We start from the raw sequence: 25,117 nt of genomic DNA on the forward strand, positions 1-25,117 counted from the left end.
GAGTAGTCAATTTGTATTCATGAAAGACACTTGTGTTTCTCGGATGTGTAATCCCCAGATGATGCCTGAACTGTTCCCCAATGGGCTATTTGTACATGGTATTGAATTGTATGGTCTTATGAGGACTGTTAATAATAAAAAAAGATTTAGTGGAGTGTTTATTGCCCTCTATGTCACTCTACTTCTAAGCACCTAATACAGCTTGTACAGTGGTTACTGTCATCTGCTCACTTACATTATGCCTAATAGAAATAGTGCACAATTTAGGCGTTTGTGTCTGCCTACAACGTAGGACCTGATACAAATAGCAGTACCTACAAGGTGGATGGTACAATTCAAAAAGAGTCTAAGATACTCCAGCACGGATGACTTTGCATCAACATTACGGGGCATCAGTCTTGATGGCAAGCCAACTTAAAACTTATCAGTATTGTATACATTATTATCAGAGACTATACTTGCCTCTTGGATACAACTTTACAACAGAATTTTATAAATTTTTGTACAGTTGTGTGTATACAATAAAACAACCTACCCACCATAATTGATCTGTCTATTCATCTTTTTGGGATCTGGAGTAGCATGCTACTCGCCGAAAAGCACTTCAACACTTCATCAGGGGTAGCAAGTGTAGGAAGGTGGATATCTGACTATGGTTACCCCCAAACTTTTTGCCTGGTGTTTAGCTGGTTTTTGACTCAGTTGGCCTGGGATCCTGCTATTCAGGGCCCCAGGCTAATTGCTCTCCCCTAAAATGGACTACATGTACCTTAGGTGCATTACGAATTGGAACTGGTTCACCTTATTGGCCCCTGTAACAGTGTACCCAAGGTACCCAGGGCATAGGTGTTTCCAAGGCCTACCAGGGGCTGCAGCATGTATTGTGCCACCCCTGGCCTCGCCTCCATATTTGACACAACTGGCTGATCACTCAGCTGGGGTAAGTTGGTGTAATCACCTCTTGCTTAGATATAGTATATCTATATCTAACATATATAGACACATGGTAACCTATAAGTCACTCCTATGGCAGGCCTTAACAATCCTGGAGGCAGAGTGCTTGGTTTCATGTGAGATGGTGCTCTGGCACGAGCTGAGCCTGTCTGCAGCTGTCGGGAACAACTCCCTTAGCTGTTCCGGGATATTGCCATACCATATACTCTTAAGTGCATTATAATCCTCGCGGTTACTTGCTAACTTTGGTTTGGCTTTATCAAAACATGTTGAGTAAGGTGTCATACGAATTGGAATACTACCCTCTCGCCAATTCTGGCGACGGGGGTAGCATTCCACCCTTCTAGAGGGACACGACATGTACATAACCTGAACCCCGGTTAAAGTTAACTTGAGCCTCAGCATCACAAAATGGATGCTGCCACCACAGACACAAGTCTGACCTCCTGCTGCTGGGAGTCCTTCCAGCGAGGGAGGCTTGGACAAAGGGTTTCCTGCCTGGGGAGGTGCGAGCACCACCCCAGACAGGATTTTGTGTATTAGGTAGGACAGAGCTGAATAGAATGAGACATGCCTGGGGCACACAAGGTGTCCCTGTGCATATGCCGGTTCAAACCGGTGCTGGGGCATTCCATCCCCAGTCCTGGCGCGGAACTGGACAAAGGAAAGGGGGTGTAACCACCCCCCTTCCTGGTCCCACCCAGAGGAGGGACCTAGCAGGTGATCCGGCCCATAGATTTGGGATAAGAGTAGGAGCTGTGTCCCAAGACTTCAGATCATCCTGAACTCGACTTGAAACTAAGAAGAAAACTGGACTTCGACATTCTGCTGCACAGAAGACTGAAGAGCATCTCCCTTGTGGCCAAGGAGTGACCACCCTGTGAATACAGGCACCATCCAGCAACTCGACGTCTGCTTTGCCGCCGCCTCCCGCCGGAGCCCGAGCCCGAGCCCAGAGCCCGATAAGACCTGGATTCCCAGACATCTCAGAGCCCGATCCACAGTCCCTGAAAAGAAGAAACCCGTGGAGGCACCGAGAGACGTGGGACCGGCCATCTTGGAAGATCCACGAGGAGCTGACTGCGCAGCACCTGAGGCACCCTCGACGCTGTGCTTTGGGGTTTGAGAAGCCCTGCCACCGAGCAGCATCTGCACCGAAGATCAGCCCCCCAGCATCTCCACGATCTGCGTGGGGCCCTTTTGCATTTTGCCACTCGACGCGTCATCCCGGTTACTGGCCCGTTGGCTAGTGGCCATCTTGGCAACGAAATCCAAAATCAACACCGCTGGTCTGGTTGCTCCAGACTGGCCCTCGCTCCTGTAAAAAGGAGCAGCCCCTCTGACCTTGCTGGTCCGAGTGAGAAGCTTGCATCATTTCCTGTGTGGCTTGCATTAGCCAAGGCCTGTTTGCTCCGGTCAGGAAGCCGACACTGCCATCAGCTAGAGCGTTCGTGGGGCAGCTCGTGATCGACTCCTGGGCGTCCTCGACCTCTTCGTGTCCACGTGGCTGCAGAGACAATCTTCACTTCTTCACCTGTTTGCACCCGACATCGCCTGGTTCCCTCCTGGTTCCATGGTAGTCACTGGCTAGTGGCTTTGAACATTGTCCCCTCTGCTTTCAGGTTTTCACCTCTTCAGATCCACCCTTGGATCCACCGGAACTCTCCTCGACGACCCGCCTGCAGCATCTTCATCTACAGGCTCCATAGACCAGCGCAACGAAACCCGACACACTTTGAGACATATGCACCCGCTTCCTGTGGGTGAGGTAACCCTGGCACTCCGGTGCTCCTGTGTAGCAATACACCTCTAATGTCTATGTTCCAAGTTGCTAGGTTCTAGGTCATCCGGAAGGTTCCCTTTGCAGTAACTTTGTACTTTTTATGCACCATTGACTTTGCATTGGTGCATGCGTGTGCTTTAAGCGCTGCACCCGAGTCCCGCGGGCCTTTCCCGACTTCATCACTGCTAGTCCCGAATAGCTCCAGCGATTCCAAGGCCCTAGGCCTACTTCCTTTTCGATTAGTGATACTTATACCACTATTTTAGTATATGGGTTGAGTGGCCCGTAGGGCCTATCCATATTGTGCAACTTTTGTATATTTAAACAGTGTTTTGTTTTAACGCATTTGCTTCTGTGCTCATAAAGAGTATAGGGGATACTTGTAGTAAATAAATATATATATATTTTCAATATATATCTGTGTGGTGTCCTTTCATTTGGTATTCAAGAGGATTGTATATGGTAAAACAGCTTGCTTCACATGCCTTTACAGAGTTTAGCCTAAGATTGCTTTGTCCACGCTACCTCTAGGATAGCTGGTCTATAAGGTTGACTTACAACCAATCATCATAAGGGTTGCTTGGCATGGTACAAGGTGATCACTAGAACTAGTGAGCATCATATACCAGGCCAACTTCTCACAGCAAGCGTTATATAAATGCAAAACCTTCCCTCTTCTATCCCCCCACTATCTTTTTTAACCCAACTAACAGACCAACATGTACAGCTCTCAAATACATTTTATATTTCCCTATACTAATTCACCAATAATCATTTTTGGATCCTGGAGTAGCGTGCTACTCGCCGAAAAAGCGCTTCAAAGTTCATATGGGGTAGTAAGTGTTATGTAAATCTAAATACATTAAAATTACTGTTTACATCGGGCTGCACTAACACAAGGATAGAAGTAGAGTGGGGATCAGAGTTTATCTGCCCAGAACGAAGCATACTACGGAAAGTGTGTGAACAGTCTATATGTTGTGCGCCTGGCAGAGAAAAACACAGCAGAGGTGGGAAGAAGGTAGGTGATGTGATGGTCAGACCTATGTGGAAAGAGGCAATCACTTTGGGCAGAAAAGAGGACTACTTTGTCCGGATGGACAGCAAGAAAGGGAGGTCTGGAAGATAAGCCTGAAGCTCACCCATCCTGCAAGCAGAGGTGATGGCAAGCAAAAAAGCAGTCTTCAAAGGAGGCGAAGAGGACAATTATGTAGGCGCTCAAAGGGAGCAAACATAAGATAAGTGAGGACAAGATTCAACTCCCACTAGGGCATTACGAAAGGAGAAGGAGGAAAGAGAAGAGTTATGCACTTCAAAAATCTGTTAACAATAGGATCGTTGACCATGCTCAAGGGCTCGGGGTACCAGACTTGGGACTGAACGCGTTTGATCTTCTTCAGCAATCTTTGCAGAAGTGGTACAGGAGGCCCCAACTCCACTCGCAACGAAAAGGGTCGCCGAGCGAAAGCCGTCTTGGAAACTCTAACACGCAGAACTGCTGACATTGAGCGTTCTCTTCGGTGGCGAATAGATCTAACCAAGGCTCTCCCCACTACTGAAAGAGACCTAGCATCACCTTCGAGTGAAGATGCCATTTGTGATCCATCATGCACTGGAGGCTGAGTTTGTCCGTCCTGGTGTTCTGTGAACCTGTTAGGCGTTGAACCACCAGAGATATGCCCTGATGTTCCAGCCATGTCTAAAGGCGAAGAGCCTCTTGACATAGGGTCCACGACCCCACCCTGCCCTGTTTGTTGCAGTCTCACATGGCGGTGGTGTTGTCCGCGAACACCTGCACCACTCTTCCTTTGACAGAAAGAAGGAATGCCTTCAGTGCAAGACAAATCGCCCGTAGCTCCAGAAGGTTGATGTGGTGCCTGGACTCCGCCAGAGACCAGAGGTCTTTGATCTCCGCCATTCCCATATAGCTGCCCCAACCCAGGAGTGACGCATCCATTACTACTGTGAACTCAGGTTGGGGAAGGGAGAAGGATCTGCCGTTGACCCAATCCTGGTTTGTGAACCACCACTGCAACTAACTTGCAGTCCCCTCCGAAATCTGAAAGTCATCAGAAAGATTCCCTTGGTGCTGCGCCCACTGGAACTTCAGGTCCCACTGCAGAGCACGTATATGCCATCTGGCATGATGCACCAGCAGGATGCAGGAGGCCATGAGGCCAAGCAGCCTCAGGGTCATTCTCACAGAACACCGGGATGGAGGCTGAAACATCGGTATCATAGCCCGAATATCCTGGACTTGCTGCTAGGGAGGATAGACCCAAAACTGTGCTGTGTCCATAACCGCTCTGATGAAAAGGAGCTTATAGGAGGGAATCAGGTGCGACGTCAGCACATTAACTGAGAACCCCAGCAAATGCAGGAAGTCCGTCGTAGTCTGGAGGCGGGAGACGACAGCCTGGGCGAGCTCACCTTCAACAGCCAGTCGTCGAGAGAGGGGAAGACTGGAACCCCTGATCTACGCAGATGATCTGCGACCACCGCCATCCCTTCCGTGAACACCCGGGGTGGGGGGGGGGCTGGTAAGGCCAAAGGGGAGCGTGGTAAACTGAAAATGCGTGTGGCCTACCGCGAACCGTAGGTAATGCCGGTGGGCAGGCAAGACGGGGATGTGAAATTAAGTGTCCTGCAAGTCCAACGCTACCATCAAATCTCCAGGGTCGAAGGCAGACAAGACATGAGCCAAGGTTAACATCTTGAACTTCTCCTTTCGGAGGAAGCGGTTGATGTCCCTGAGGAAAAAGATAGGATGCAGGCCTTTGTCCTTCTTGGGTACCAAGAAGTAGTGGGAGTAGCAACGCCGACCTACTTCTGGCACAGGGATGCGTTTGATAGCTCCCTTGACAAAGAGATCCATAACTTCCTGGAATAGAAAGGCCAAATGATCCTCCGACATGGGATGAAATCACCACAAACTGCATGACCCTTACGCACTCCGCTGCTTGCGGAAGTCCGCGTAGACCGCCAGAGTTTTTTTGTCACTTTGCGGAGTTCCTCCCTGAAGAACTCCACATAGGCTTAATCTTATCATGAAAAAATAGATATCAGTCATATGTTAAGAAACAAGGGTGAGTCGAAACCTTTTGGATGGAGTAAAATTTAAGACATTATTATTGTGATTTTTTGGGCAATTAGTTGATTTTTGCAAGCACTAACACTTTTCTGTGTAAAGTAAAGACATTGAGAGTTTTGTAACTTTCAGGTACTCAAACTGTGGATTCTGTTGCAATTAAAAATATTTCCAGGCCTGAAATTTCTTTGGAGGTTGCAAGCGGGCAGCCTAAGTTATCATGCAGAGTTTCTTGATGAATTCTATTGCAACTACAATATGTGCTCTCTACTGTAAAGTAAGGTTGTTAGAAGCTTTTCTACAACTCAAGATACGCCTTACTTTTTACCTGGTGTGGATGCATTTCTCATGTTTAGTGAGATCTCCTTTCTGAGTAAAACGTTTCTGGCTTTCCCCTCCTGTATAATGCTTTAGTCCAGTGTGAATTCTCATGTGAAATGACATTGTATTCAAGACTAAACCTTATCTGACATTCAGAATACACATAAATGATGTTCACTCTTCTAGTGAGCACCTTGCACAAGTCCAAACAACCCTTATGGTGATGGTTGTAAACTCAACCTTTGTAGCAGGGATTCTGTAGCTATACAGAACTGTGCATAGAGACCCAGAACCTCAGTGAATGAGGGTTCGCCAAAAACTCACCTCAGTATCCAAAATCCCCTACCAGACTAGCAACCAGTGTCTCATTGGTTCTTTCTCATCCCCAATGATTAGACAACCCAGAACATGAACTCAGAACACCTCAGGTAAAGTGGAATACATGAACACTCTTTCGTCATACCAACATATCAGTCCAGAACGAGGAGTAAATGAAGACACGTGCAATTTTGAAATGTTTATTTCTAATGCCGTGTTCTTAACCGCAGTGTCTTAGATAATACAAGGAAACATTATCAAGAACAAGGTTATCAGCATTGTTACTATTCCATAAAATACAAAAGGAGAAAGCATGTCGAAATGCTAATAGTAAAAGGTTACATTAAACGTAAGTTTACCCTCCCTAGCCAGTATATTATATTATATCTAAAGAAGGTCTCTTTTGGGTTTAGAAGGGCAGACCCATACCTCTTGTGCTTAGCAGAAACGGATCACATCATCTCCTGCACCAACACTCAGCATACGAATCTCCATCAAGTGTGTTTTACTTCTCTGTGCAGTGCATTATTAAACCCGCTCAAACCCAAAGTTGGCCACAGCTGCAAATGTGTTATGTCTAGACCGTGCCCTGATCAACTCGAACAACAAGCACTGTGTTGGAAAACCTTGAAGGCCTCGGCACTCACTGTACAGACATAGATTATCAAGCAAACCTTGTTATTCTCGCGTCAAACAAAATATGCAACTAGGCGAAAAGCTGTAATAACATAATGTGCCGTGTGCAGAGGCAGCAGAAAAGGAAAATGGCTTTTAAACTTGTAAAATGCTCATGCTAACTTAACACAGTGTGAAGGTATAATTACAAACATGTGACACCTTATAGACCAGCTATCCTAGGGGTAGCATGGACAGAGCAGTCTTAGGCTATAACTCTAGAGGGCGTGTAAAGCCAGCTGTTTTACCATACGTAACCCCTTGAATACCAAATGAAAGGACACCACACAGGATATATATAAAATATATATGTATTTATTCACTAACACACTCCTCTGAACTCTTTATGAGGACAGAGGCAAAAGCACATAACAAGTTACTCTTAGAAATACTTTAAATAGCACAATTTACAGTTAGGCCCTAGGGGCGCGTAAAACCATATACTAATTTAAGTGGTATAAGAACCACGACTTGTGAAAGGAGAAGGCCTAGGGCATCGCTGGGGCTACACTATCTGACCCTTAGGTTAGGAGTAGGAGGCCCACAGGCGGCGCGTGCAGAGTCGGAACACTCACGCGGGAGTCAATAGAAAGTCTATGGGAACTTAAAAGGTAAGTAATTATAGTTTTAGGACACTTCCGGTTTAGATAGGAGGAAACTACAAGCAAATCTGGACTCTAGGATAGTCAATCCCTACAGGAGCACCGATGTACTCGCTTTACCTCACCCACGGGCTGCGGGTGCATAGGTGTCAAAGTGTGTTGGGTTTCGCCGTTGATTCCAATGGAGCCGTGAAGAAAGATGCTGCAGGCGACCAGGAGGAAGATGTCCGGGTGGATCCAAGGGTGGATCGAAGTTGAAAAAGGGCCTAAAAGCAGAGGGGACGAGTCTAGGTCACTAGCCAGTGACCGGGTGGAACCAGGAAGAAACCAGACGTCGTCGAGGAGCAATCAGGTGCTGTTGTGAAGCTGGTCTCTGCAGCCACGCGGACCAGGAGGGGTCGAAGACGGCCAGGCGCTAGCGAGGAGCTGTCCCACGAAGGTTCTCGCAGAAGGAGGGGTCGACTTCATGATCGGAGCCAACAAGCCTAAGCAAAGGTAACCCACCCAGGATACCCACCCGATAGATTCAGAAACTGCATGCTTGAAGTAGGTCGCTGGATGGCACAAAGCTGCCTTAAGCTAAACTCCTCAAAGACCGAGGTTTTGCTCTTTGGTGCCAGAGACAACTTTTGGTCCCCGAGGTGGTGGCCAGACGAAATGGGACCTCTCCCCGAGCCGGTGGACAAAGTGAAAAATCTCGGTATACTGGTGGACACCACCCTGACCTTTAAATCCCAGGTGAGCACCCTCTCCTCCTCCCTCCACTTCACACTCAAAACCATTAGAAAAATTTTACCTTATCTTGAGAAGAAACACAGGAAAACAATAGTCACTGGTCTAGTGCTCTCACGCCTAGACTATTGCAACAGCCTGATGCTAAACGCCCAGCAGAGCGTACTTAATAAACTCCAACTTCTGCAAAATGCAGCCGCCCGCCTAATCACTGACACACCCAAATTTGCCTCGGTATCTCAGGAGCTGGCTAAGCTACATTGGCTGCCCATCCGTAAAAGAATCACTTTCAAGGCAGTATGTATGGTCTTCAAGGCCCTCCACGATACGGGCCCTAGGCACTTGAAATCACTTTTCTGCTGGCATAAACCAGCAAGAACCCTGAGGTCAGGACAACTGGCTCTGGTTACGGTCCCCAGAATTAAAAAAGCTCGCTGGGGAGGCAGGAGTTTTTCTCTCGGGCGGCTGAGGCCTGGAATAAACTTCCACTTGCGCTCAGACAAACCCAGAATCTGATGGCCTTTAGAAGAGGTCTAAAAACATGGCTCTTCACTCAGTAAGCACGCTCCGTCACACCAGTCTATCCTCCAGCGCCAGGACACCTCCGGGTATCAGAGCGCTCTATAAATATGCAAAATAAATAAATAAATACACAAAAGGCTTCTGGTGCAGGCCAGGAGGGTCTGAGGTACTTCACCTTTTCAGGGAAGCAAGTGCCAGTCTGGAGCAACCAGACCAGCGATGGATTTCTTAAAGCATAGTCGTCTCAGGGCTACTAGCCAACTGGCCAGCAACCGGGACAACACGTCGAGTAGAACACAAACAGAAGGGCCCCACGCAGAACACGTGGAATGCGGAGGGCTGATCGTCGGTGCAGGTGGTGCTCAGTCTCGGGGAGTCTCAGTCCCCAGTGCACAGCTTCGAGGATGCCTCAGGAGCTGCGCTGGTAGCAAGAAGAAGGACTTTTCAAAATGTCCGGTCCACAAGGTCCAACGCCGTCCACAGTGCTCAGCTGCGCTGGAGTCGTGCAGTGGGGTCAGAGGGCTCAGGATCTTGTCAGGCACTGCCCTCGGGTTCCGGCGGGAACAAGGGCAAAGCAAGCCTTCAAGTCGCTGGATGGTGCCTAGTTGCCCAGGGTGGTCACTCCTTGGCCACAAGGGAGATTCTTCAGTCTTCAGCTCAGGTGAATGTCGAAGGGTCCAGAGTTTCGTCTTCAGTTCGATTCCAGGATTAATCTAAAGTCTCCTGGGTCAGCTCCTATCTTTATACAACTAAAGTGGGCTGGTTTACCTACTAGGTCCCTCCTATAGGTGGGACCAGGAAGGGGGGTGGTTACACACCCTTTCCTTTCTCCAGTTTCGCGCCAGAGCTGGGGCAGGGTTGCCCCAGCAACCGGTTTGAACTGGGGTATGCATGGAGCACCTAGAGTGCTCCAGGCAGTGTGTTTCTTTTGAACCCTCCCTGTCCTAATACACAAACTCCTGTATGGGGCGGTGCTCGCACCTCTCCAGGCAGTAAACCTATTGTCCAGGCCTCCCTAGCTGGAAGGACTCCCAGCAGCAGGAGGCCAGACTTGTGTCTGGGGCAGCAGCGTTCATTTTGTAACGCTGGGGCTCTGGTTAACTTTAACCGTGATCGTCAGAACTAACATGTCTTCTCCGTCTAGAAGAGTGGAATACTAACCCCGTCTCCAGAATTGGCGAGGGGGTAGTATTCCAAAGCGTATGACACCTTACACGACATGTTTAGATAAAGCCAAACCAAAGTTAGCATTAACCGCGAGGATTATAATGCACTTAAGAGTATATAGTATGGCAATATCATAGAACAGCTATAAGGAAGTAGTTCCGAATGCTGCAGACAGGCTCAGCTCATGCTAGAGCACCATCTCACATATAACCAAGCACTCTGCCTTCAGGATTGTTAAGGCCTGCCATAGGAGTGACTTATAGGTTACTATGTATCTATATGTATGTAGGTATAGGAATACTACACCTAAGCAAGGGGTAATTACACGACCTTGCCCCGGCTGAGTGATCAGCCAGTTGTGCCTATTTGGGTGGCCAGCCAGGGGTGGCATAAAACATGCTGCAGCCCCTGCTAGGCCTTGGTTGCACCTATGCCCTGAGTACCTAGGGTACACTATACAGGGACTCATAAGGTGAACCAATATCCAATTGTGTATGTACCTAAGGTACATGGAGTCCATTTTAAGGAGAGAGCCGATAGCCTGGGGCCCTGAATAGCAGGATCCCAGGCCAACTAAGTCGAAAACCAGCTAAACACTAGGCAAAAAGTTGGGGGTAACCATAGTCAGATATCCACCTTCCTACAGTGTGTTTTCTTATGGTGCTTGTAACCATCTCTACCTCTGAATCTTTTCTGACATTTAGAGCACTGATAATTTTATTCACCAGTGTGGATTCTCACATGTTTAGTGAGATGAGATGTTTGGCTGAAACATTTTTGGCATTCGGAGCACTGATAAGGTTTTTCCCCAGTGTGGGTTCTTATGTGCTGTGTGAGAGTACTTTTTAAACTGAAACATTTCTGGCATTCAGAGCACTGATAAGGTGTTTCCCCAGTGTGGGTTCTTATGTGCTGTGTGAGACTACTTTTTATACTGAAACATTTCTGGCATTCAGAGCACTGATAAGGTTTTTCCCCAGTGTGGGTTTTTATATGCAACGTGAGATGTCTTTTTTCATTGAAACATTTCTGGCATTCAGAGCACTGATAAGGTTTTTCCCCAGTGTGGGTTCTTATGTGCCGAGTGAGACTGCTTTTTTCACTGAAACATTTGTTGCATTCAGTGCACCGATAACGTTTTACCCAAGTGTGGGTCCTTGTATGTTTAGTGAGTCTCATTTTGTCACTGAAACATCTCTGGCATTCAGAGCACTGATAAGGTTTTTCCCCAGTGTGGAATCTCACATGTACAGTTAGAAGTGATTTACGGTTAAATTGTTTCTGGCATTCAGAGCACTGATAAGGTTTTTCCCCAGTGTGGAATCTCACATGTACAGTTAGAAGTGTTTTACGGTTGAAACGTTTTGGGCATTCAGAGCACTGATAAGGTTTTTCCCCAGTGTGGGTACTTATGTGCTTTGTGAGACTACTTTTTAAACGGAAATATTTCTGGCATTCAGAGTACTGATAAGGTTTTTCCCCAGTGTGGGTTCTTATATGCTGAGTCAGAGTGCTTTGATTACCGAAACATTTCTGGCATTCAGAGCACTGATAAGGTTGCTCCACAGAATGGGTCATTGCATGATGAGAAAGACTTTGTCTGTAACAAAACCTTTTCTGGCATTCAGAGCACTGATAAGGTTTTTCCCCAGTGTGGGTTCTTATATGCACTGTGAGATCGCGTTTTTCATTGAAACATTTCTGGCATTCCGTGCACTGATATGGTTTCTCTCCAGTGTGGGTTATTGTATGCCGAGTGAGACTGTTTTTGTCAATGAAACATTTCTGGCATTCTGTGCACTGATGAGGTTTTTCCCCAGTGTGGGTTCTTGTATGCTGAGTCAGAGTGCTTTGATTACCGAAACATTTCTGGCATTCAGAGCACTGATAAAGTTTTTCCTTAGTCTTAGAGTGGTAGCTTGTATGCTGAGTGAGACTGCTTTTGTCTTTGAAACATTTCTGACAATCCGGGCACTGATAAGGTTTGTCCACAGAGTGGGTTATTGCATGTCGAGATAGACTCTGTTTCTTACAAAAACTTTTCTGGCATTCAGAGCACTGATAAGGGTTTTCCCCAGAGTGGATTCTCATATGTTCAGTGAGATGAGATTTTTGGCTGAAACATTTTTGGCATTCAGAGCACTGATAAGGTTTTTCCCCAGTGTGGATTCTTATATGCTCAGTGAGATTGCATTTTTGGCTGAAACATTTGTAACATTCAGAGCACTGATAAGGTTTTTCCCCAGTGTGGGTTCTTATATGCTGAGCGAGACTGCTTTTTTCACTGAAACATTTGTCACATTCAGTGCACCGATAACGTTTTACCCAAGAGTGGGTCCTTGTATGTTTAGTGAGTCTCCATTTGTCAATGAAACATCTCTGGCATTCAGAGCACTGATAAGGTTTTTCCCCAGTGTGGAATCTCACATGTGCCATTAGTAGTGATTTAAGTTTTAAATCTTTTGGGCATTCAGAGCACTGGTAAGGTTTTTTCCTAGAGTGGATTCTCATATGTTCAGTGAGATGAGATTTTTGGTTGAATCTTTTTGGGCATTCAGCGCACTGGTAAGGTTTTTCCACAGAGTGGGTTAATGCATGTCGATATAGACTCAGTTTGAAACTAAATCTTTTCTGACATTCAGAGCACTGAAAAGGTTTTTCCCCAGTGTGGATTCTCATATGCTCAGTGAGATAAGATTTACGCCTGAAACTTTTTTGGCATACTTTACACGGAGAGTGTTTTCCCCCAGTGTGGATTCTCATATGCTCAGTGAGATAAGATTTACGCCTGAAACTTTTTTGGCATACTTTACACGGAGAGTGTTTTCCCCCAGTGTGGATTCTCATATGCTCAGTGAGATAAGATTTACGCCTGAAACTTTTTGGCATACTTTGCACTGAAAGTGGTTTACCCCTGTGTGCATTCTGTCAAATTCTGTGAGATAAGATTTATGGCTGTATCTTTTTGACACAGGTAACTTTTTTCCCCAACTTCGGTTATTTTGCCTCGATTTTAGAGTCGGGCTTGTTTAGATAATGTTCAGCACTTATCTCTAAAAGAAATTGTGTGTAAATTTCTCAACACTTGAATTGAGCAAAAAATGTCGGGAAGCAGTCCTGTAACACCTGTTGAAATTTTCCTAGCAGATAATAGTCTTTAGGTTATAGCCTCTCCGGCAGCAACTTAATTTGTGACTGAAGTTTTTCTCAAATCGATTTGTATAGGTTCTTAGCAATGCAGTAATAAGGTGTTAGTCTGATATTTAATGATTAAACTGATAAGTACCTTTTTGCTCTGATGTAATGGCAGTAACTGAAGGCGTTAGAACGTGCACAGTACTATTGTGGATCATTAGTCGCAGAACATCAGTTCCTTCTACCCTTTCTATGTTTGGGGTAAGGTTAAGGTTTGTAGTTCTGAAGATGAGGATTTATTTACATTAGCTATAGCGCAACTGTGCTCTTTTAATCCATTTTTATATTTAACAGTTTTACATATCACTACTGCACAACAGATAATGTTGAGGCGATTTACATAGAATTACAGAACAGTACACAATAAAAAGGAAACAATCTGAGATGGTCATTAACACAATACAGTGGTGAATTTTTAAGGTTTTCGCAAGAGTGAGCAGAGTGGGTCAAGGTGTTATATCCCAAGGCAGATAGTCTCAAACTTGCATAACTGGTTAAAACGGTTGTTGAACAAAGGCGATTTTCCAATCTCTTAGTTGTTAACGTGTCAGCTTCGGAGTCTTCTTTCAGCGTCTTTTCTTTGATGGTATGCAGAAGAAACCTTTAGTTGTAACTTTTTATGCAGTGTGTGCTTCCTCTCTAGAATTACATGATGCTTTAGATGAACATTATTCTGTCATGCTTAGGCAATTTGTCTTTCTGATAATATTTCAGATGAGGATGCTGAAGCAGTCTTTCTACATTATTTCTGATGCTGTGTGCACAGATATGGCTTTGCTCTGGGTTAATGAAATGCAAAATTAGAGACTTCACTTACAGGTATAGTACTTTCCTCGCCACACTTAGATTTTTGGAAATTGTTTAAACGTAGAATGCTGGATGTCCTTCAGTTTTTCAAAATAATCCTTCTTCTGGCACTGACATTCAAATCTTGCTTTCTTCGTCCGTAATTTCAATCACCTATAGTATTAAAATTAAATAGTTAATACATGTGCATTTCCAAAAATATAATTTACAAGCCAAATCAATGCAGAATTTTGAAAATGCTGAGCTGTTTTTCAGACAGAGTAGAGTGTAGAATGGTAGAATGAGAGTAATTGGATGTAGGAGTGAGGATTTGTAGAATTTTCAACATTTTATTAAGCTCACAAAGGATACATGTACCCTATAAAGTTGCAACATAGAATCCCAAAGGCATTTCTGAAAGTCATATGGACTGGCGCCAAACAAATATTAAAAAACATATACTATTAATTAATTTGTAATGCAGATTTCTGGGAAGGGAATGACTCCTCCACGGACAACAGGCATTTTCCCCTGCCCTGAGTTACCACCTACTTGTATCTGGTTTCCTGACTTTTGAGTTTTGGCCTCTGCCTCAAGCAAATCTATTGTGTGCTGCGAGGACTATGCCTAAACATATCCCTCAACTATGGTCCAGAGTATGAATCAAGGGCAATGAAATGAAGGCGGACTTTCAAGTGTTTATTTTATTCCACTTGATTATCAGTTGTTAGGTTTTTCTGCACCTGGATTTACTGGGTGCAGAAAACCAGGACACAATCTTTTTCCAGACAGAAAAATTAGACTGAAAAGACGCATAAGACTCTGGGTGCAGCAGAAGCAGCCAAGACTTATGCTGGTTTTTTTCACCAACTGGGGGAAACACACAATTCTTCCCTCTGTTGGTGTTCACATTTGTTGTCGGCCTGTGATTCGGCGTTGAGTGCAGAGCGTATCGATTAGAGCCGAGGGCAGAGCCGAAGAGGAGTTGACGAGCAAGCGGAGCGGAGCCTGGGACGACTGCCAGGGTTTGTTTTGTGAGCGGTTCCCGGTTCACCCGCGTCCGGTTATACGGGCGCTTTAAGTTCTACAGATCTGCTTTGGGGGCAGGAACGGACGCTGCCGGCACCGCGGTGCTAAGTCGCTTGTGGTGCTGCTCGTGCGGCGGCTGCTGCAAGGCACAGAGGAGCCTTGGCCTGCCACCTGATTTATGTCAAAAATGTGTTCATAAATTTTTTTTTCCACAGTCCACAGGCAAAAATTACACCATCACTTGGTCCCACGCAGGGGATCAGAAAGCCTCAACAGAATTATAACAGGTGGACAAAGTACATTGATTAATATAAACCAGCTCCTCCTCTTATTAGATGAGTCAAATGAAAGATACAGCTTCTAAGTGCCGCGGAGCTGAGACAGAGAGATAAAAAAGAAGAACGTCATGCAACTTTGCTAAGCCAGCAGATAGGTCTAAAGAAAACTTAACGGCCTTCTGTAACGGTAATTTCTCCAGGTTGCTCCACCGAGGTGTTGTATGCGGAATAGCCAAAAAGCGTGGACAAACTCATCCTAACATGGGATAAGTAATTATGAATCTAACAAGGAACAAAGATAAAAAACACAAAAAAAATCCACCCCCCACCCCATCCGTGGTGGCGGTGTGTTCATACTAACGAGAGGTAGGTCGACACTGGGATTGTGATCAAAACTGGAAGAGATGGCGGGCTTCGATGGTGGAGGGACACACCGCAGACGGACGGCCCTGGGAGAGGAAGGAGACAAGGGGGCCCCATTTAAATTCAAAATTCTTATCATTATCCCTGAAAATATCAGCCATACGTTCTAGGCTAAGCAGTCTCCAAAGATGAGAGTGCCATAGGGAAATAGCTGGAGCCTCCCTTCTCTTCCTCAGATCTCAGGGAACTGCCGCCTGATTTTACGTATACACAAAGCATTGAGCAGAGCAGAGCTGAGCCGAGGAGTGGAGTGAAGTGCCTACATCTGCCGTCTGTAGTGGGACTGGCTCTGGATCCCGCTCTTGCTCCTGAAGGATTCCCAGCATTCTCCCTTGTACTCTTGACAGCGATGAATAGCAACGAACAAGCAATGAACAGTGAGTGGTGAGTGACAAGTGGCAAGAGGTGTGTGGCGTGTGGCGAGTAGTTAAGGTTGATCGGTCCTTAAGTCGCTGAGCCATTGGAGTCTGTAACAAGTCCGTAATACAAAATCTGAGAAATTATGCAAAGGGGAAAGTGACAATAGACTTTGACCCTCTTGAAGCACCCCTCGACCCCTGAATTACTCTGCATGCCTAGACTCCAGCCCTACCTGGAGCCCGGATATTAATGAATCGGTTAATTAATTGATTAATTAATTAAGTAACCAGCAGTACCAGCAGATTCTGTACCGAGGTGTGCTTTGGGGGTGTTTTCCCTTGAAGGTATTTGGTGGTGTTTTGTCCTATCAAAGCACCCTTTGGTCTTGTCACCGGCCCCTTTGATTCTCTGAAAGAAGCAAGACTTCTTCACCTTAGAGGGTGTATTATGAGGTCAGGAAAGGAGCGGCCACCTTTACCTCCTATCAAAAGGAAAAGAAAAATACAACAAACACTAATATTAGATACGTTTAAAATAAAACAGGCAGGTGACATACAGTCCTTTAAATTATCTAAGGTCCATACATTTGGGAAACTGGGAAAGTCGCAGTCAAAGTTTGATTTTATGAAAGATCCAACTGGTGCTATGCTAACAGTGCTAACTAACCCATGTGATCTTCAAATTCCAATTAAACCACTGAGTAGAACAAATATTATATCCCCTAAGCAAGGAGTAAGTAAACCAGGCCACCCTGAGTCTGAAGCTGTAGTCGAACGAATGTCAAATTCAAATAAGGACCAAGTCAACCATTGGGGTCAAATAACAGACCTAGAGATGTTAACTATTCCACTTACTGGTCGTTCACAATAAGAGGACGCAAAATGCACAAATCTAACAATGGGAGATACTCGGCACTTACTACAAACTAGGCAGCCAATGCCAATAGAAGTGCAAGTAAAAATCAGAAAAGCTAACGGGATAGGGGAACCATCTAATTTGGGCCAAATAAATCAACAAGAGCAAGATGCTCCAAATTAACTAAATGGTGGGGTGAAAATCATAAGGGAAGCCAATACCCCCACTGAAATCGGATCTTGCTCTGTCTAAAATAAATTCAGCTAAAAAACAGTACCAGACGAAATGTAATCAAAATAATGCATCTCAAATTAATAAGGACGAATTCAACAGCAACCCAGAAACTCTGCAGCGCTGGAGTACTCAATAGTAGGCCACAATTCATTAATTCTTGTGAAGAGGGAGATGATTTTCAAGGACCACAAAAAGAGGAGTATAAGGACCTATCATTCATAAATGGGCAACACCATAGCCATAGGTACTCAGGCACCAGGAAGTGGGAACGCAGGAGCAATTTGGGATTTATTCTTCAAAACCTCGCAATTAACTCTGGAAGCTTTAACATATCAGTCCAACAAAAAGGAGGTCCAAATAGATCTTGAGCGCTATGGCATCCTCTGTTACCAGAATTGAGCAGAAGATAACAACGCAAAATAATCTAATAGTAAGGGCGCAACCTCAGCCAATATCCACGTATGCAGAGTGTAGTTGTGCCCCACTAACTAACAAACTAACTACCATTCTGGATATTTTAAAAACAATAATTGACGATGTAAAAGGGAATTTTCCTAATGTGGAAATTCAACCCATCAAGACCGACTGCCACGCTAAAGATACAATAAATTGTAAAGACAATATTGTTGTTGTTAAAGAAAAAATAGATGATATAACAAAAGATCAAGAAGTGATAAACCTATGCTCGACACAATCAACAATGACAGACGCAGCTCCGGAAGTTCATCTTTTAAAAAGAGAAACAAAAAAACAACGGTAGCAAGAAATAAAGTTTTTAAAAGTATAAAAAAATACAAATGCATCAGATATAGTAAGATTGAACACTGGAAACAACCATGACCAAATATCATATAGTGAAGGTGAGGGTAAACAAATGTCTCCAACAAAACCCTTTTAGTTATGAAAAATAAATGCCTAAACAATCAAGCTGATAGTATAAAAATGATAGAGAATGGGAAAATTCAGTCCTTAGAAATGCTGCAAGTGGAGGAAATTAATAAACAGGTGGAAAATAAGCCATCACAATTGGAAACAAATAGAGCAAAGAGGGAGAGTATCAGAGGGGATGAAACGAATAGAGATTTGTTAAAAACCTGGAAGGATATTAAATTACCACAAGATCTGGGAACCGAAACGGAGCAGTTACATAAACATCGACAATCATGGTCTCAAACTGTTAGTAATCATAATGGAAGGTTAACTGAGCATGCTCAAGGTGAAAATAGCCTGCAACAAATAAAATAAAATAACCCAGATCAAAAAGAAGGAGTGGTGCAGGTAATTATTACGCCGGAATATAAATCTAGGAGTAATAATGATATCTTGACTCGTGGGAACATATTACAATAAATTGTGTAATGCAGTACCCTCATTAAAGAAAATTAAATGTACCGACATAGAATCAATTGAATTCCTCACAATCAAGAATAATAATCGTGAATCGACATTAGTAACTTAGACATCATCTACTGCCGCCAGCCGTATTATGCAAGGACATAATCTCTTTCAGGACTGGGGAATAAAAATAACAACTCCCCTGCAACCTTCCTATCCTAGCCCTTTTGTTTCATCAAAACTACAAAATCATAACCAAATGAGAACCAAGAATAATAAGAAATATTCAATATTAAAAACCCCATAGGTATGACGTAGACGTAGACGTAAAAATAGAAAACCGATTATATGACACTGTCAAATTAGGTTGGCTATCAGCAGCCCTCCATAATGTCAGGCAGGATTAGGAACTCTAACTCAAGGAACTTGGCATTTATATAGCGCACTACTTACCCGTAGGGTCCCAAGGCGCTTCGACCGCTGCGAAACCCTTCCTGGCTTCCCTGAGAGATGGTCCCTTAATGGGTATCTCCAGGGTGAGACCAGGCATCCCCGGCGGTCTGGTGGGGCCGTTAGTGAAGATGAGGCAAGCTAATGCCCAGAGTTGCCGAGTGTGATCGCTGATCAGAGTGGGCACCGAGGCGAGAGAATTATCGAGTCCGCTGACGATGGTCCAGAAACCTGCCGCGCCGGGAATCGAACCCTGGTCCCGGGCCGTCCTCTGCTCTCGGGTCTGCCGCCTCTAACCAGTGAGCCACACTACTTCAGGATTGATATCTACACTCTGAAGTTCCTTTAAGGGGCCCAACAATTATGAATGAAAGGGTCAGATTATGTTTGTGGAATATAAATGGGGTTCCAGCAAAGATTCAGAATAACCAACTCGCTACTCTGTGCTGTTTTCAAATCATTTGTTTACAAGAGACTTGGGCTTTAGTTCCTTTTAGATTGGAAGGGTATAGGGTTATTACTCATTAGCTAAGAGAACAAGTAACTATGGCAGACCTTTTGGGGGTTTGGCTATTTTTATATCAACTGAGCTAAAAATGGAAAGTGAAATGGACGTCCCAAGTCAAAAGGATTATCTAATTGTCAAAATACGATACAAGTAAAAACTTATAATTAAATATCTTGTAGTAATCAACGGATATAATTACGAATAACAATGGCGACCAATTTGATAAATTTGATAATTATGATATTGCAGCAACTGGACAATGGCACCCAACCTGAGATTATTATTACTGGTGAATATAACATGAATATGCTATGGTCCTACGATAGAGATGTTGAAATACAATGGCAAAATTACTTATGGTCAATTCCAAGTCTTTCATCAACAATGGGTATGAGGGAACAAAAGAATGAAAACATCGGCAAGACTCTTGTAAAAGAATTAGAAAAAAACATAATTAGAATTAGAAACCATAGGTCTAAGAGAGCTAAATGGGCGATTTCCTCAATATTCGCCACCAGCATGGACTTTTCAAGCAGGGGATCATAGGTCTAGAATAGATTATCATCCTGTACAAGCATTGGGGTGACTGGAGTGACAGAACTGCACCTATACTATATTCATGATACTCCTAAATGCCCTTGGAGAAGAAGAGGGTATCAGTACCGGACGCACCTGTCTGCAGCACATGATAGTCTGGCATGCCTGCACTATCTTTTCACCCAGACTGTCCATAAAGATGATTTTAGTGCCGCTACACACATAGCAGGGGGAATCTCAGACGATTCGCTGGTGGAGGTGCAACTCGATGGTCCGGTTGTGGACTTCATGCTACCCCCAAGGGTTGATCCGTGATATTTATAAGACAAGACGTTCAAAGCTTGTATGAGAGATGGAGCAGACCTCTATTTTAAGGAGAACGGGCGGCCTGTTGAATCAGCTTGCGTGCTATGGAATGAATTCAAGGCAGGGAATGTGCTTTCCTGGAGGCACGCTTGGCAAGTGGGGAATCAGTTTCTCTCCCATTACACCATCAACTGAAGCAGCACACATTAAGAGCACTAATGGAAAATAGCGTGCACTTATGCGCTGGCTACCCAGCATTGTCTCTATGATGTTGGTGATAAAGTCAATGAGTTGCTTACATGGCTAGAGAGACAAGACAAAGGACGGAACTGGATCCTTGAGGACACTGACAACAAGGGGATGGAAATACTGGGAGAATCTTCCTGAAAGACCTGAGGACCGAGACGCACTAGACCAAGACCTGACAGAGCAGGTCACGGTTGAGGGAGTCTCCTTGCAGAGGCTGGAGGTAACATCGAGGAATCCAGATGAGGTCAGCTCATGGTGGACTCTCGCTCTAGACTGATTGGGATCGATCCTCTAGAAAGGAGCTAATCCAGCCAAAGGATGAGCCTTGAATGCCGGCCTCCTTGACACGGTCCACCAAGATCCCATGGTCGGCCATGTCAACAGCGACCGAGACATCCAACAGCACCAGAGCCTGAGAAGTATCCATGTCAGCCTTCTCTCGCAGGGAGCCCAATACCGCCAGTATTACGGTCTCCGTTGAGTGGGCAGGCCGAAACCCAGCTTAGTGTGAGTCGAGATAGTTGGATTGTTCAATAAAATTGGACAGGCACTTCACCACATGAGCCTCCAGTACCTTTACCAGGTATGGGAGCAAGGAGATTGGGCAGTTATTCAACAGGATCTGGGAGTCTGCCCCTGATTTCTTCAGAAGGGGAACCACAATTGCCTCTTTAAAGGCCTTAGGGACACAACCCTGAAATAGGGACTCATTCAGAAGAGAGAGGGGTGGACCTTCAAACCGTCCTGCCAGATGAAGTCAATGATTGGGATAGCCCAGATCAGTTTCCGTGGCTGGTCTTTGAAATCATACAAGAAACAGTCGTCGTCCTTCGTGACTATAGGAAGTTGTAATCTCTTGGCCGGCCTGTCCATGAGAACATGAAACCCACCTATGTCAGCTGGCGGAGATTCAACAGGAATTGGAGTGGAAGGTGACAGAGTATGAATTTGATAATTGTCCTACTCAGTAAGGAGGGATCTATCACCCACTCCCCTTCTCTGTCGTCGTCAGTTGTGTGTGCGTCCTCCGGGTGATGAGACACTGATGCCACCGGAGGGGTCGGCCCGATGATCGATGAAGGCAGAGGAAGAGGCATCTGTGGGACAGATGAGGCCGACTCCGAGGGAGGAAATCGACAGCAGTAGTAATCAAGCATATGTTGCAAATTAGAGATGAGAGACATGGGCATCTGCACAGCTGGATACTCAAGTGGTGGTTGAGTATTAGGCTCAGGGTAATAATCATATCCTTGGTCATCATCAATATCTTGGCATTTGATGAGAAGCTCGGAAGGAGTACGAGCAGTACGGAACCGGTCATCCTCTTCCAAATCCTCCTCATTAGCGTCATAGTCAAAAGCTACACAGGAAGATTTGGTGATGGTTGAGTTGGCAATAGACCCAAAGAAGAGTTCCTACGTTGAAGTAGGGAAACATCCATCGTTCCTGAAGGCGGCAAAAGTTTTGTTGAAGATTTCAAGAGGACTAGACACATCAAAGCTGAAGGTGGAACCAAGGATGCCGCCACCGACTCAGCGGTCAACGACGAAGAGCGTGGTTGAAGTTCCGTAAGAAAAAGCTTCTGTGCTGTCGACGAGGCAACCGTCGATGAGGCAACCGCCGACAAGCCAACCGCCGACGAAGCAATCGTCGACAAAGCACCCGTCAATGACGAGGCAACCTTCGACATTGTCATGATTTCCTGCCCTCGTCATGCCTTTGCCGTTGTCGCGCGCTGCTGGCAGAGCGGACTACAAATCCCAGGAAGCCTAGCGCGGCGAGATTACGCAACACCTATAGACGTGTTGCATAACATGAAGGACCGCCTATATAGGCGGAAAGGGAAAGGTCGCCGTGTCGGATATTCAGACTCCAAAGCCGACGTATCCTGAAGCAGAGCGCTCTGTGAGCAGAGACTGTTGAAACTATCAAGGATCTTCAAGAGAACGGAGTTAGGAACGCCCCGTGTCTCTGTTACTTGCGGAACAGTGGTCTGCAGCGCGTAAGCGTCCTCTGACTCTGACGAGTCAGCGAGGCTCGGCTCAGGATCCCAAGTTGAGGCTGGTAGGAGCGGCTGCTCCCAGCCCGGTCCAAGGGTCTTCTCGGAGGCCAGGTAAACGGAGGTTGGTGTGAGCCGTAGCTCCCAGCCCCCGTCCTTGTACTAGTCAGGGATTAGTGTTGAGACGCACTCCGGGAGGAGTTTGCGGCGTCTCCACGGTCCTAGCATCCAGAGGTAGGTTTGATCGAGCGGCTGCTCTCGACCGCCTCTCTCTTTTGGTTCTTGGGTGATAAGCAGCGAGAATCGCCTGATTGAGATACCGGTAGAGCGGCTGCTCCCCGTATCCCCAAGGAAGGAGTGGTAGAGAACCCGGCTGGGCGACTCCCACCTTCCTCACGTCTGCTACCCCAACGTCAGAGATCAAGACCCCTCACCGCTATCGAACGGCATTGTCGGCCGCTTTTAGCACAGTGCCCTCCGTTGGCGTACAACGGGACCGTTGTACTTGCGGAGGACGGTGCATAACACCAGCGCTGTGAATGGGGTAAGAATACAGACCTGGTGAATTCAGAATAACATTCTATGTATATACTTCCCGCTACCTTGCACATTATCAATAAATCCTGAAACTCACAAGAAGTGGTTTTGTGTTCTGTGGGTGTCTGTCCCCGATCTTGGGAATGTCAGGTCGTTACAGACATCGAGGCATCCGTCGACGAAGCAGGTAGAGCCTTGAGAGCCATCGACCGTCTCGCCGTCGAAGAGGCATCTGTCGACGACCGACCGGAGACAGTCCTCTTTTTCATTGACGACGAAGTGAGGGAGGTGGCAGACGAGCGAGGCTTCACCGACACCATGACAAACGTCAATGGAGAGGACTCTGATGACATAATCATTGTAGGTTGAGGAGAAGAGAAGGTGGAAGTAGTCGTTGTAGCAGTGGCGACGGAAGTCTTCGTCGACAAGGGACCCATTTTTTTAGGCAAATTTGTCTCAGGAAGAGACTTAGATGCCTGAGACTTAGAGACAGATCTCGGAGGCATAGAGGGCACAGGTAGTCCCTTAGAAGGAGCAGGAGCCCTTTTTGAGGAAGAAGTCTGACCTTCATGAGTAGAGGTGTGGTCTTTCTTGAGCACCTTAGTAGATACCATCTCCGCCTCACTAGCCCTCTTCTTAGAGATGACAGTCCTGAGAGCGGAATCACTCTCAACATCTGATAAGGGGTTATCCTTGGTCGTGAGTTTCTGTAACCACAGAGGTAGACGTCCCTCTCTGCCTCTTAAAGTCTTTTGAGGGAAAGTCCTGTAGAATTTTACAATCTCTCACCTGACTTTCAGGGTGGAGGCCGTAGATACAAATTTTTGTGGGGGTCTTCGGAATGAAGCCGGAGTTTCCCACAAGACTCATAGTGTCTGATGAGTGACCTCTTTGTAGTAGACAAAGCAGTGAAGATATTCTGAAGAGTTTCTGAAGAGAAAAGGTAGAGGTACAGAGCAAAGCTCAGGGAGACTCCCTTCACACGACGTGCGGTAGAAAATCTGAGAGCCTGAGCCTCAGAGTAGAAGGTTCCAGAGGGTGCTGTCGCCTGATTGGCTGGAGTTTGGACCATATCTAATGACTTGGACAAGTTATTAAAGTGACAAGTGTTTTCCTGTAAACGTCTATGTTACAATACTTCCTATTGCTCTTTTAACTATGCTTTCGCTATGCTATTGCTATTCTATGTACCTTGGGACTCCCACTTTGATGACAGGCAATAATTCAAGCATGTGAATCTATGAAAGATTCCCCATTACTGGGGAACAGCAGATTTCTCACTACTGAAGCTCTTACCCAAGTTGCTTTAGCCTTAGCCATCTCTCAAATTGAATACACTAACTCTTTACTTTGGCATTCCGGCATATCAATCTAAAAGACTGCAACTAGTGCCAAACCAGGCTGCTAGATTAATCTATTGCCAGCCAAGAATGCAGTATGTCACCCCTCTTATGAAAAAGTTACATTGGCTTCTGGTAGTCGAACTCAGTGCATTCAAGTTGGGATGCCTCCTCTTTAAAGCTCTCCATGGCAACTGCCCAGTGTCTGTATTTACTAGGGTCTAGAGATATATCCACATTCAGGATCTTAGGTCTTCCCATTGGAATCCCCTAGCTACTCCGTCCTTTAAACACTAGACATTGGGGGAACTAAGATTTGCGGTTCTGGCCCCTCAATTTTGGAATTCTCTCCCTCAGGACATTAGATCGATGATATCATATTCTCAATTTTGGAAAATCTTAAAGACCTGGCTCTTTCGCCAGACTTATGAATGAATCACTTAGCGGCAGGACTCCCTTGTCCGCAGCGAACTGAAACCTTGTGGTGTACGCACGCTTTATAAGTATTTTTAACATAGCATAGCATTTAACATC

At 45.6% G+C, this 25,117-nt stretch overlaps 2 protein-coding genes across 2 annotated transcripts in view; both read right to left on the bottom strand.

The window, feature by feature from the left end:
- Window positions 1-25,117, bottom strand: part of LOC147737284 (uncharacterized) — a 1,685,245-nt gene that overhangs the window by 403,564 nt on the left and 1,256,564 nt on the right. The gene's annotated exons all lie outside the window — the stretch shown is intronic.
- Window positions 10,880-13,051, bottom strand: LOC147737289 (uncharacterized). The gene has a single exon (XM_086924788.1). It carries the CDS (start codon window positions 13,049-13,051, stop codon window positions 10,880-10,882), a length of 2,172 nt encoding a protein of 723 aa, XP_086780914.1.

This window comes from Lissotriton vulgaris, chromosome 1_1 (assembly GCF_964263255.1).
Source record: "Lissotriton vulgaris chromosome 1_1, aLisVul1.2, whole genome shotgun sequence".
NCBI classification, from domain to species: Eukaryota; Metazoa; Chordata; class Amphibia; order Caudata; family Salamandridae; genus Lissotriton; species Lissotriton vulgaris.

Bases quoted from the DNA above. Each gene is read 5' to 3' on its own strand.
- LOC147737289 (XM_086924788.1), bottom strand. From the start codon at position 13,051: ATGCCAAAAAGTTTCAGGCGTAAATCTTATCTCACTGAGCATATGAGA.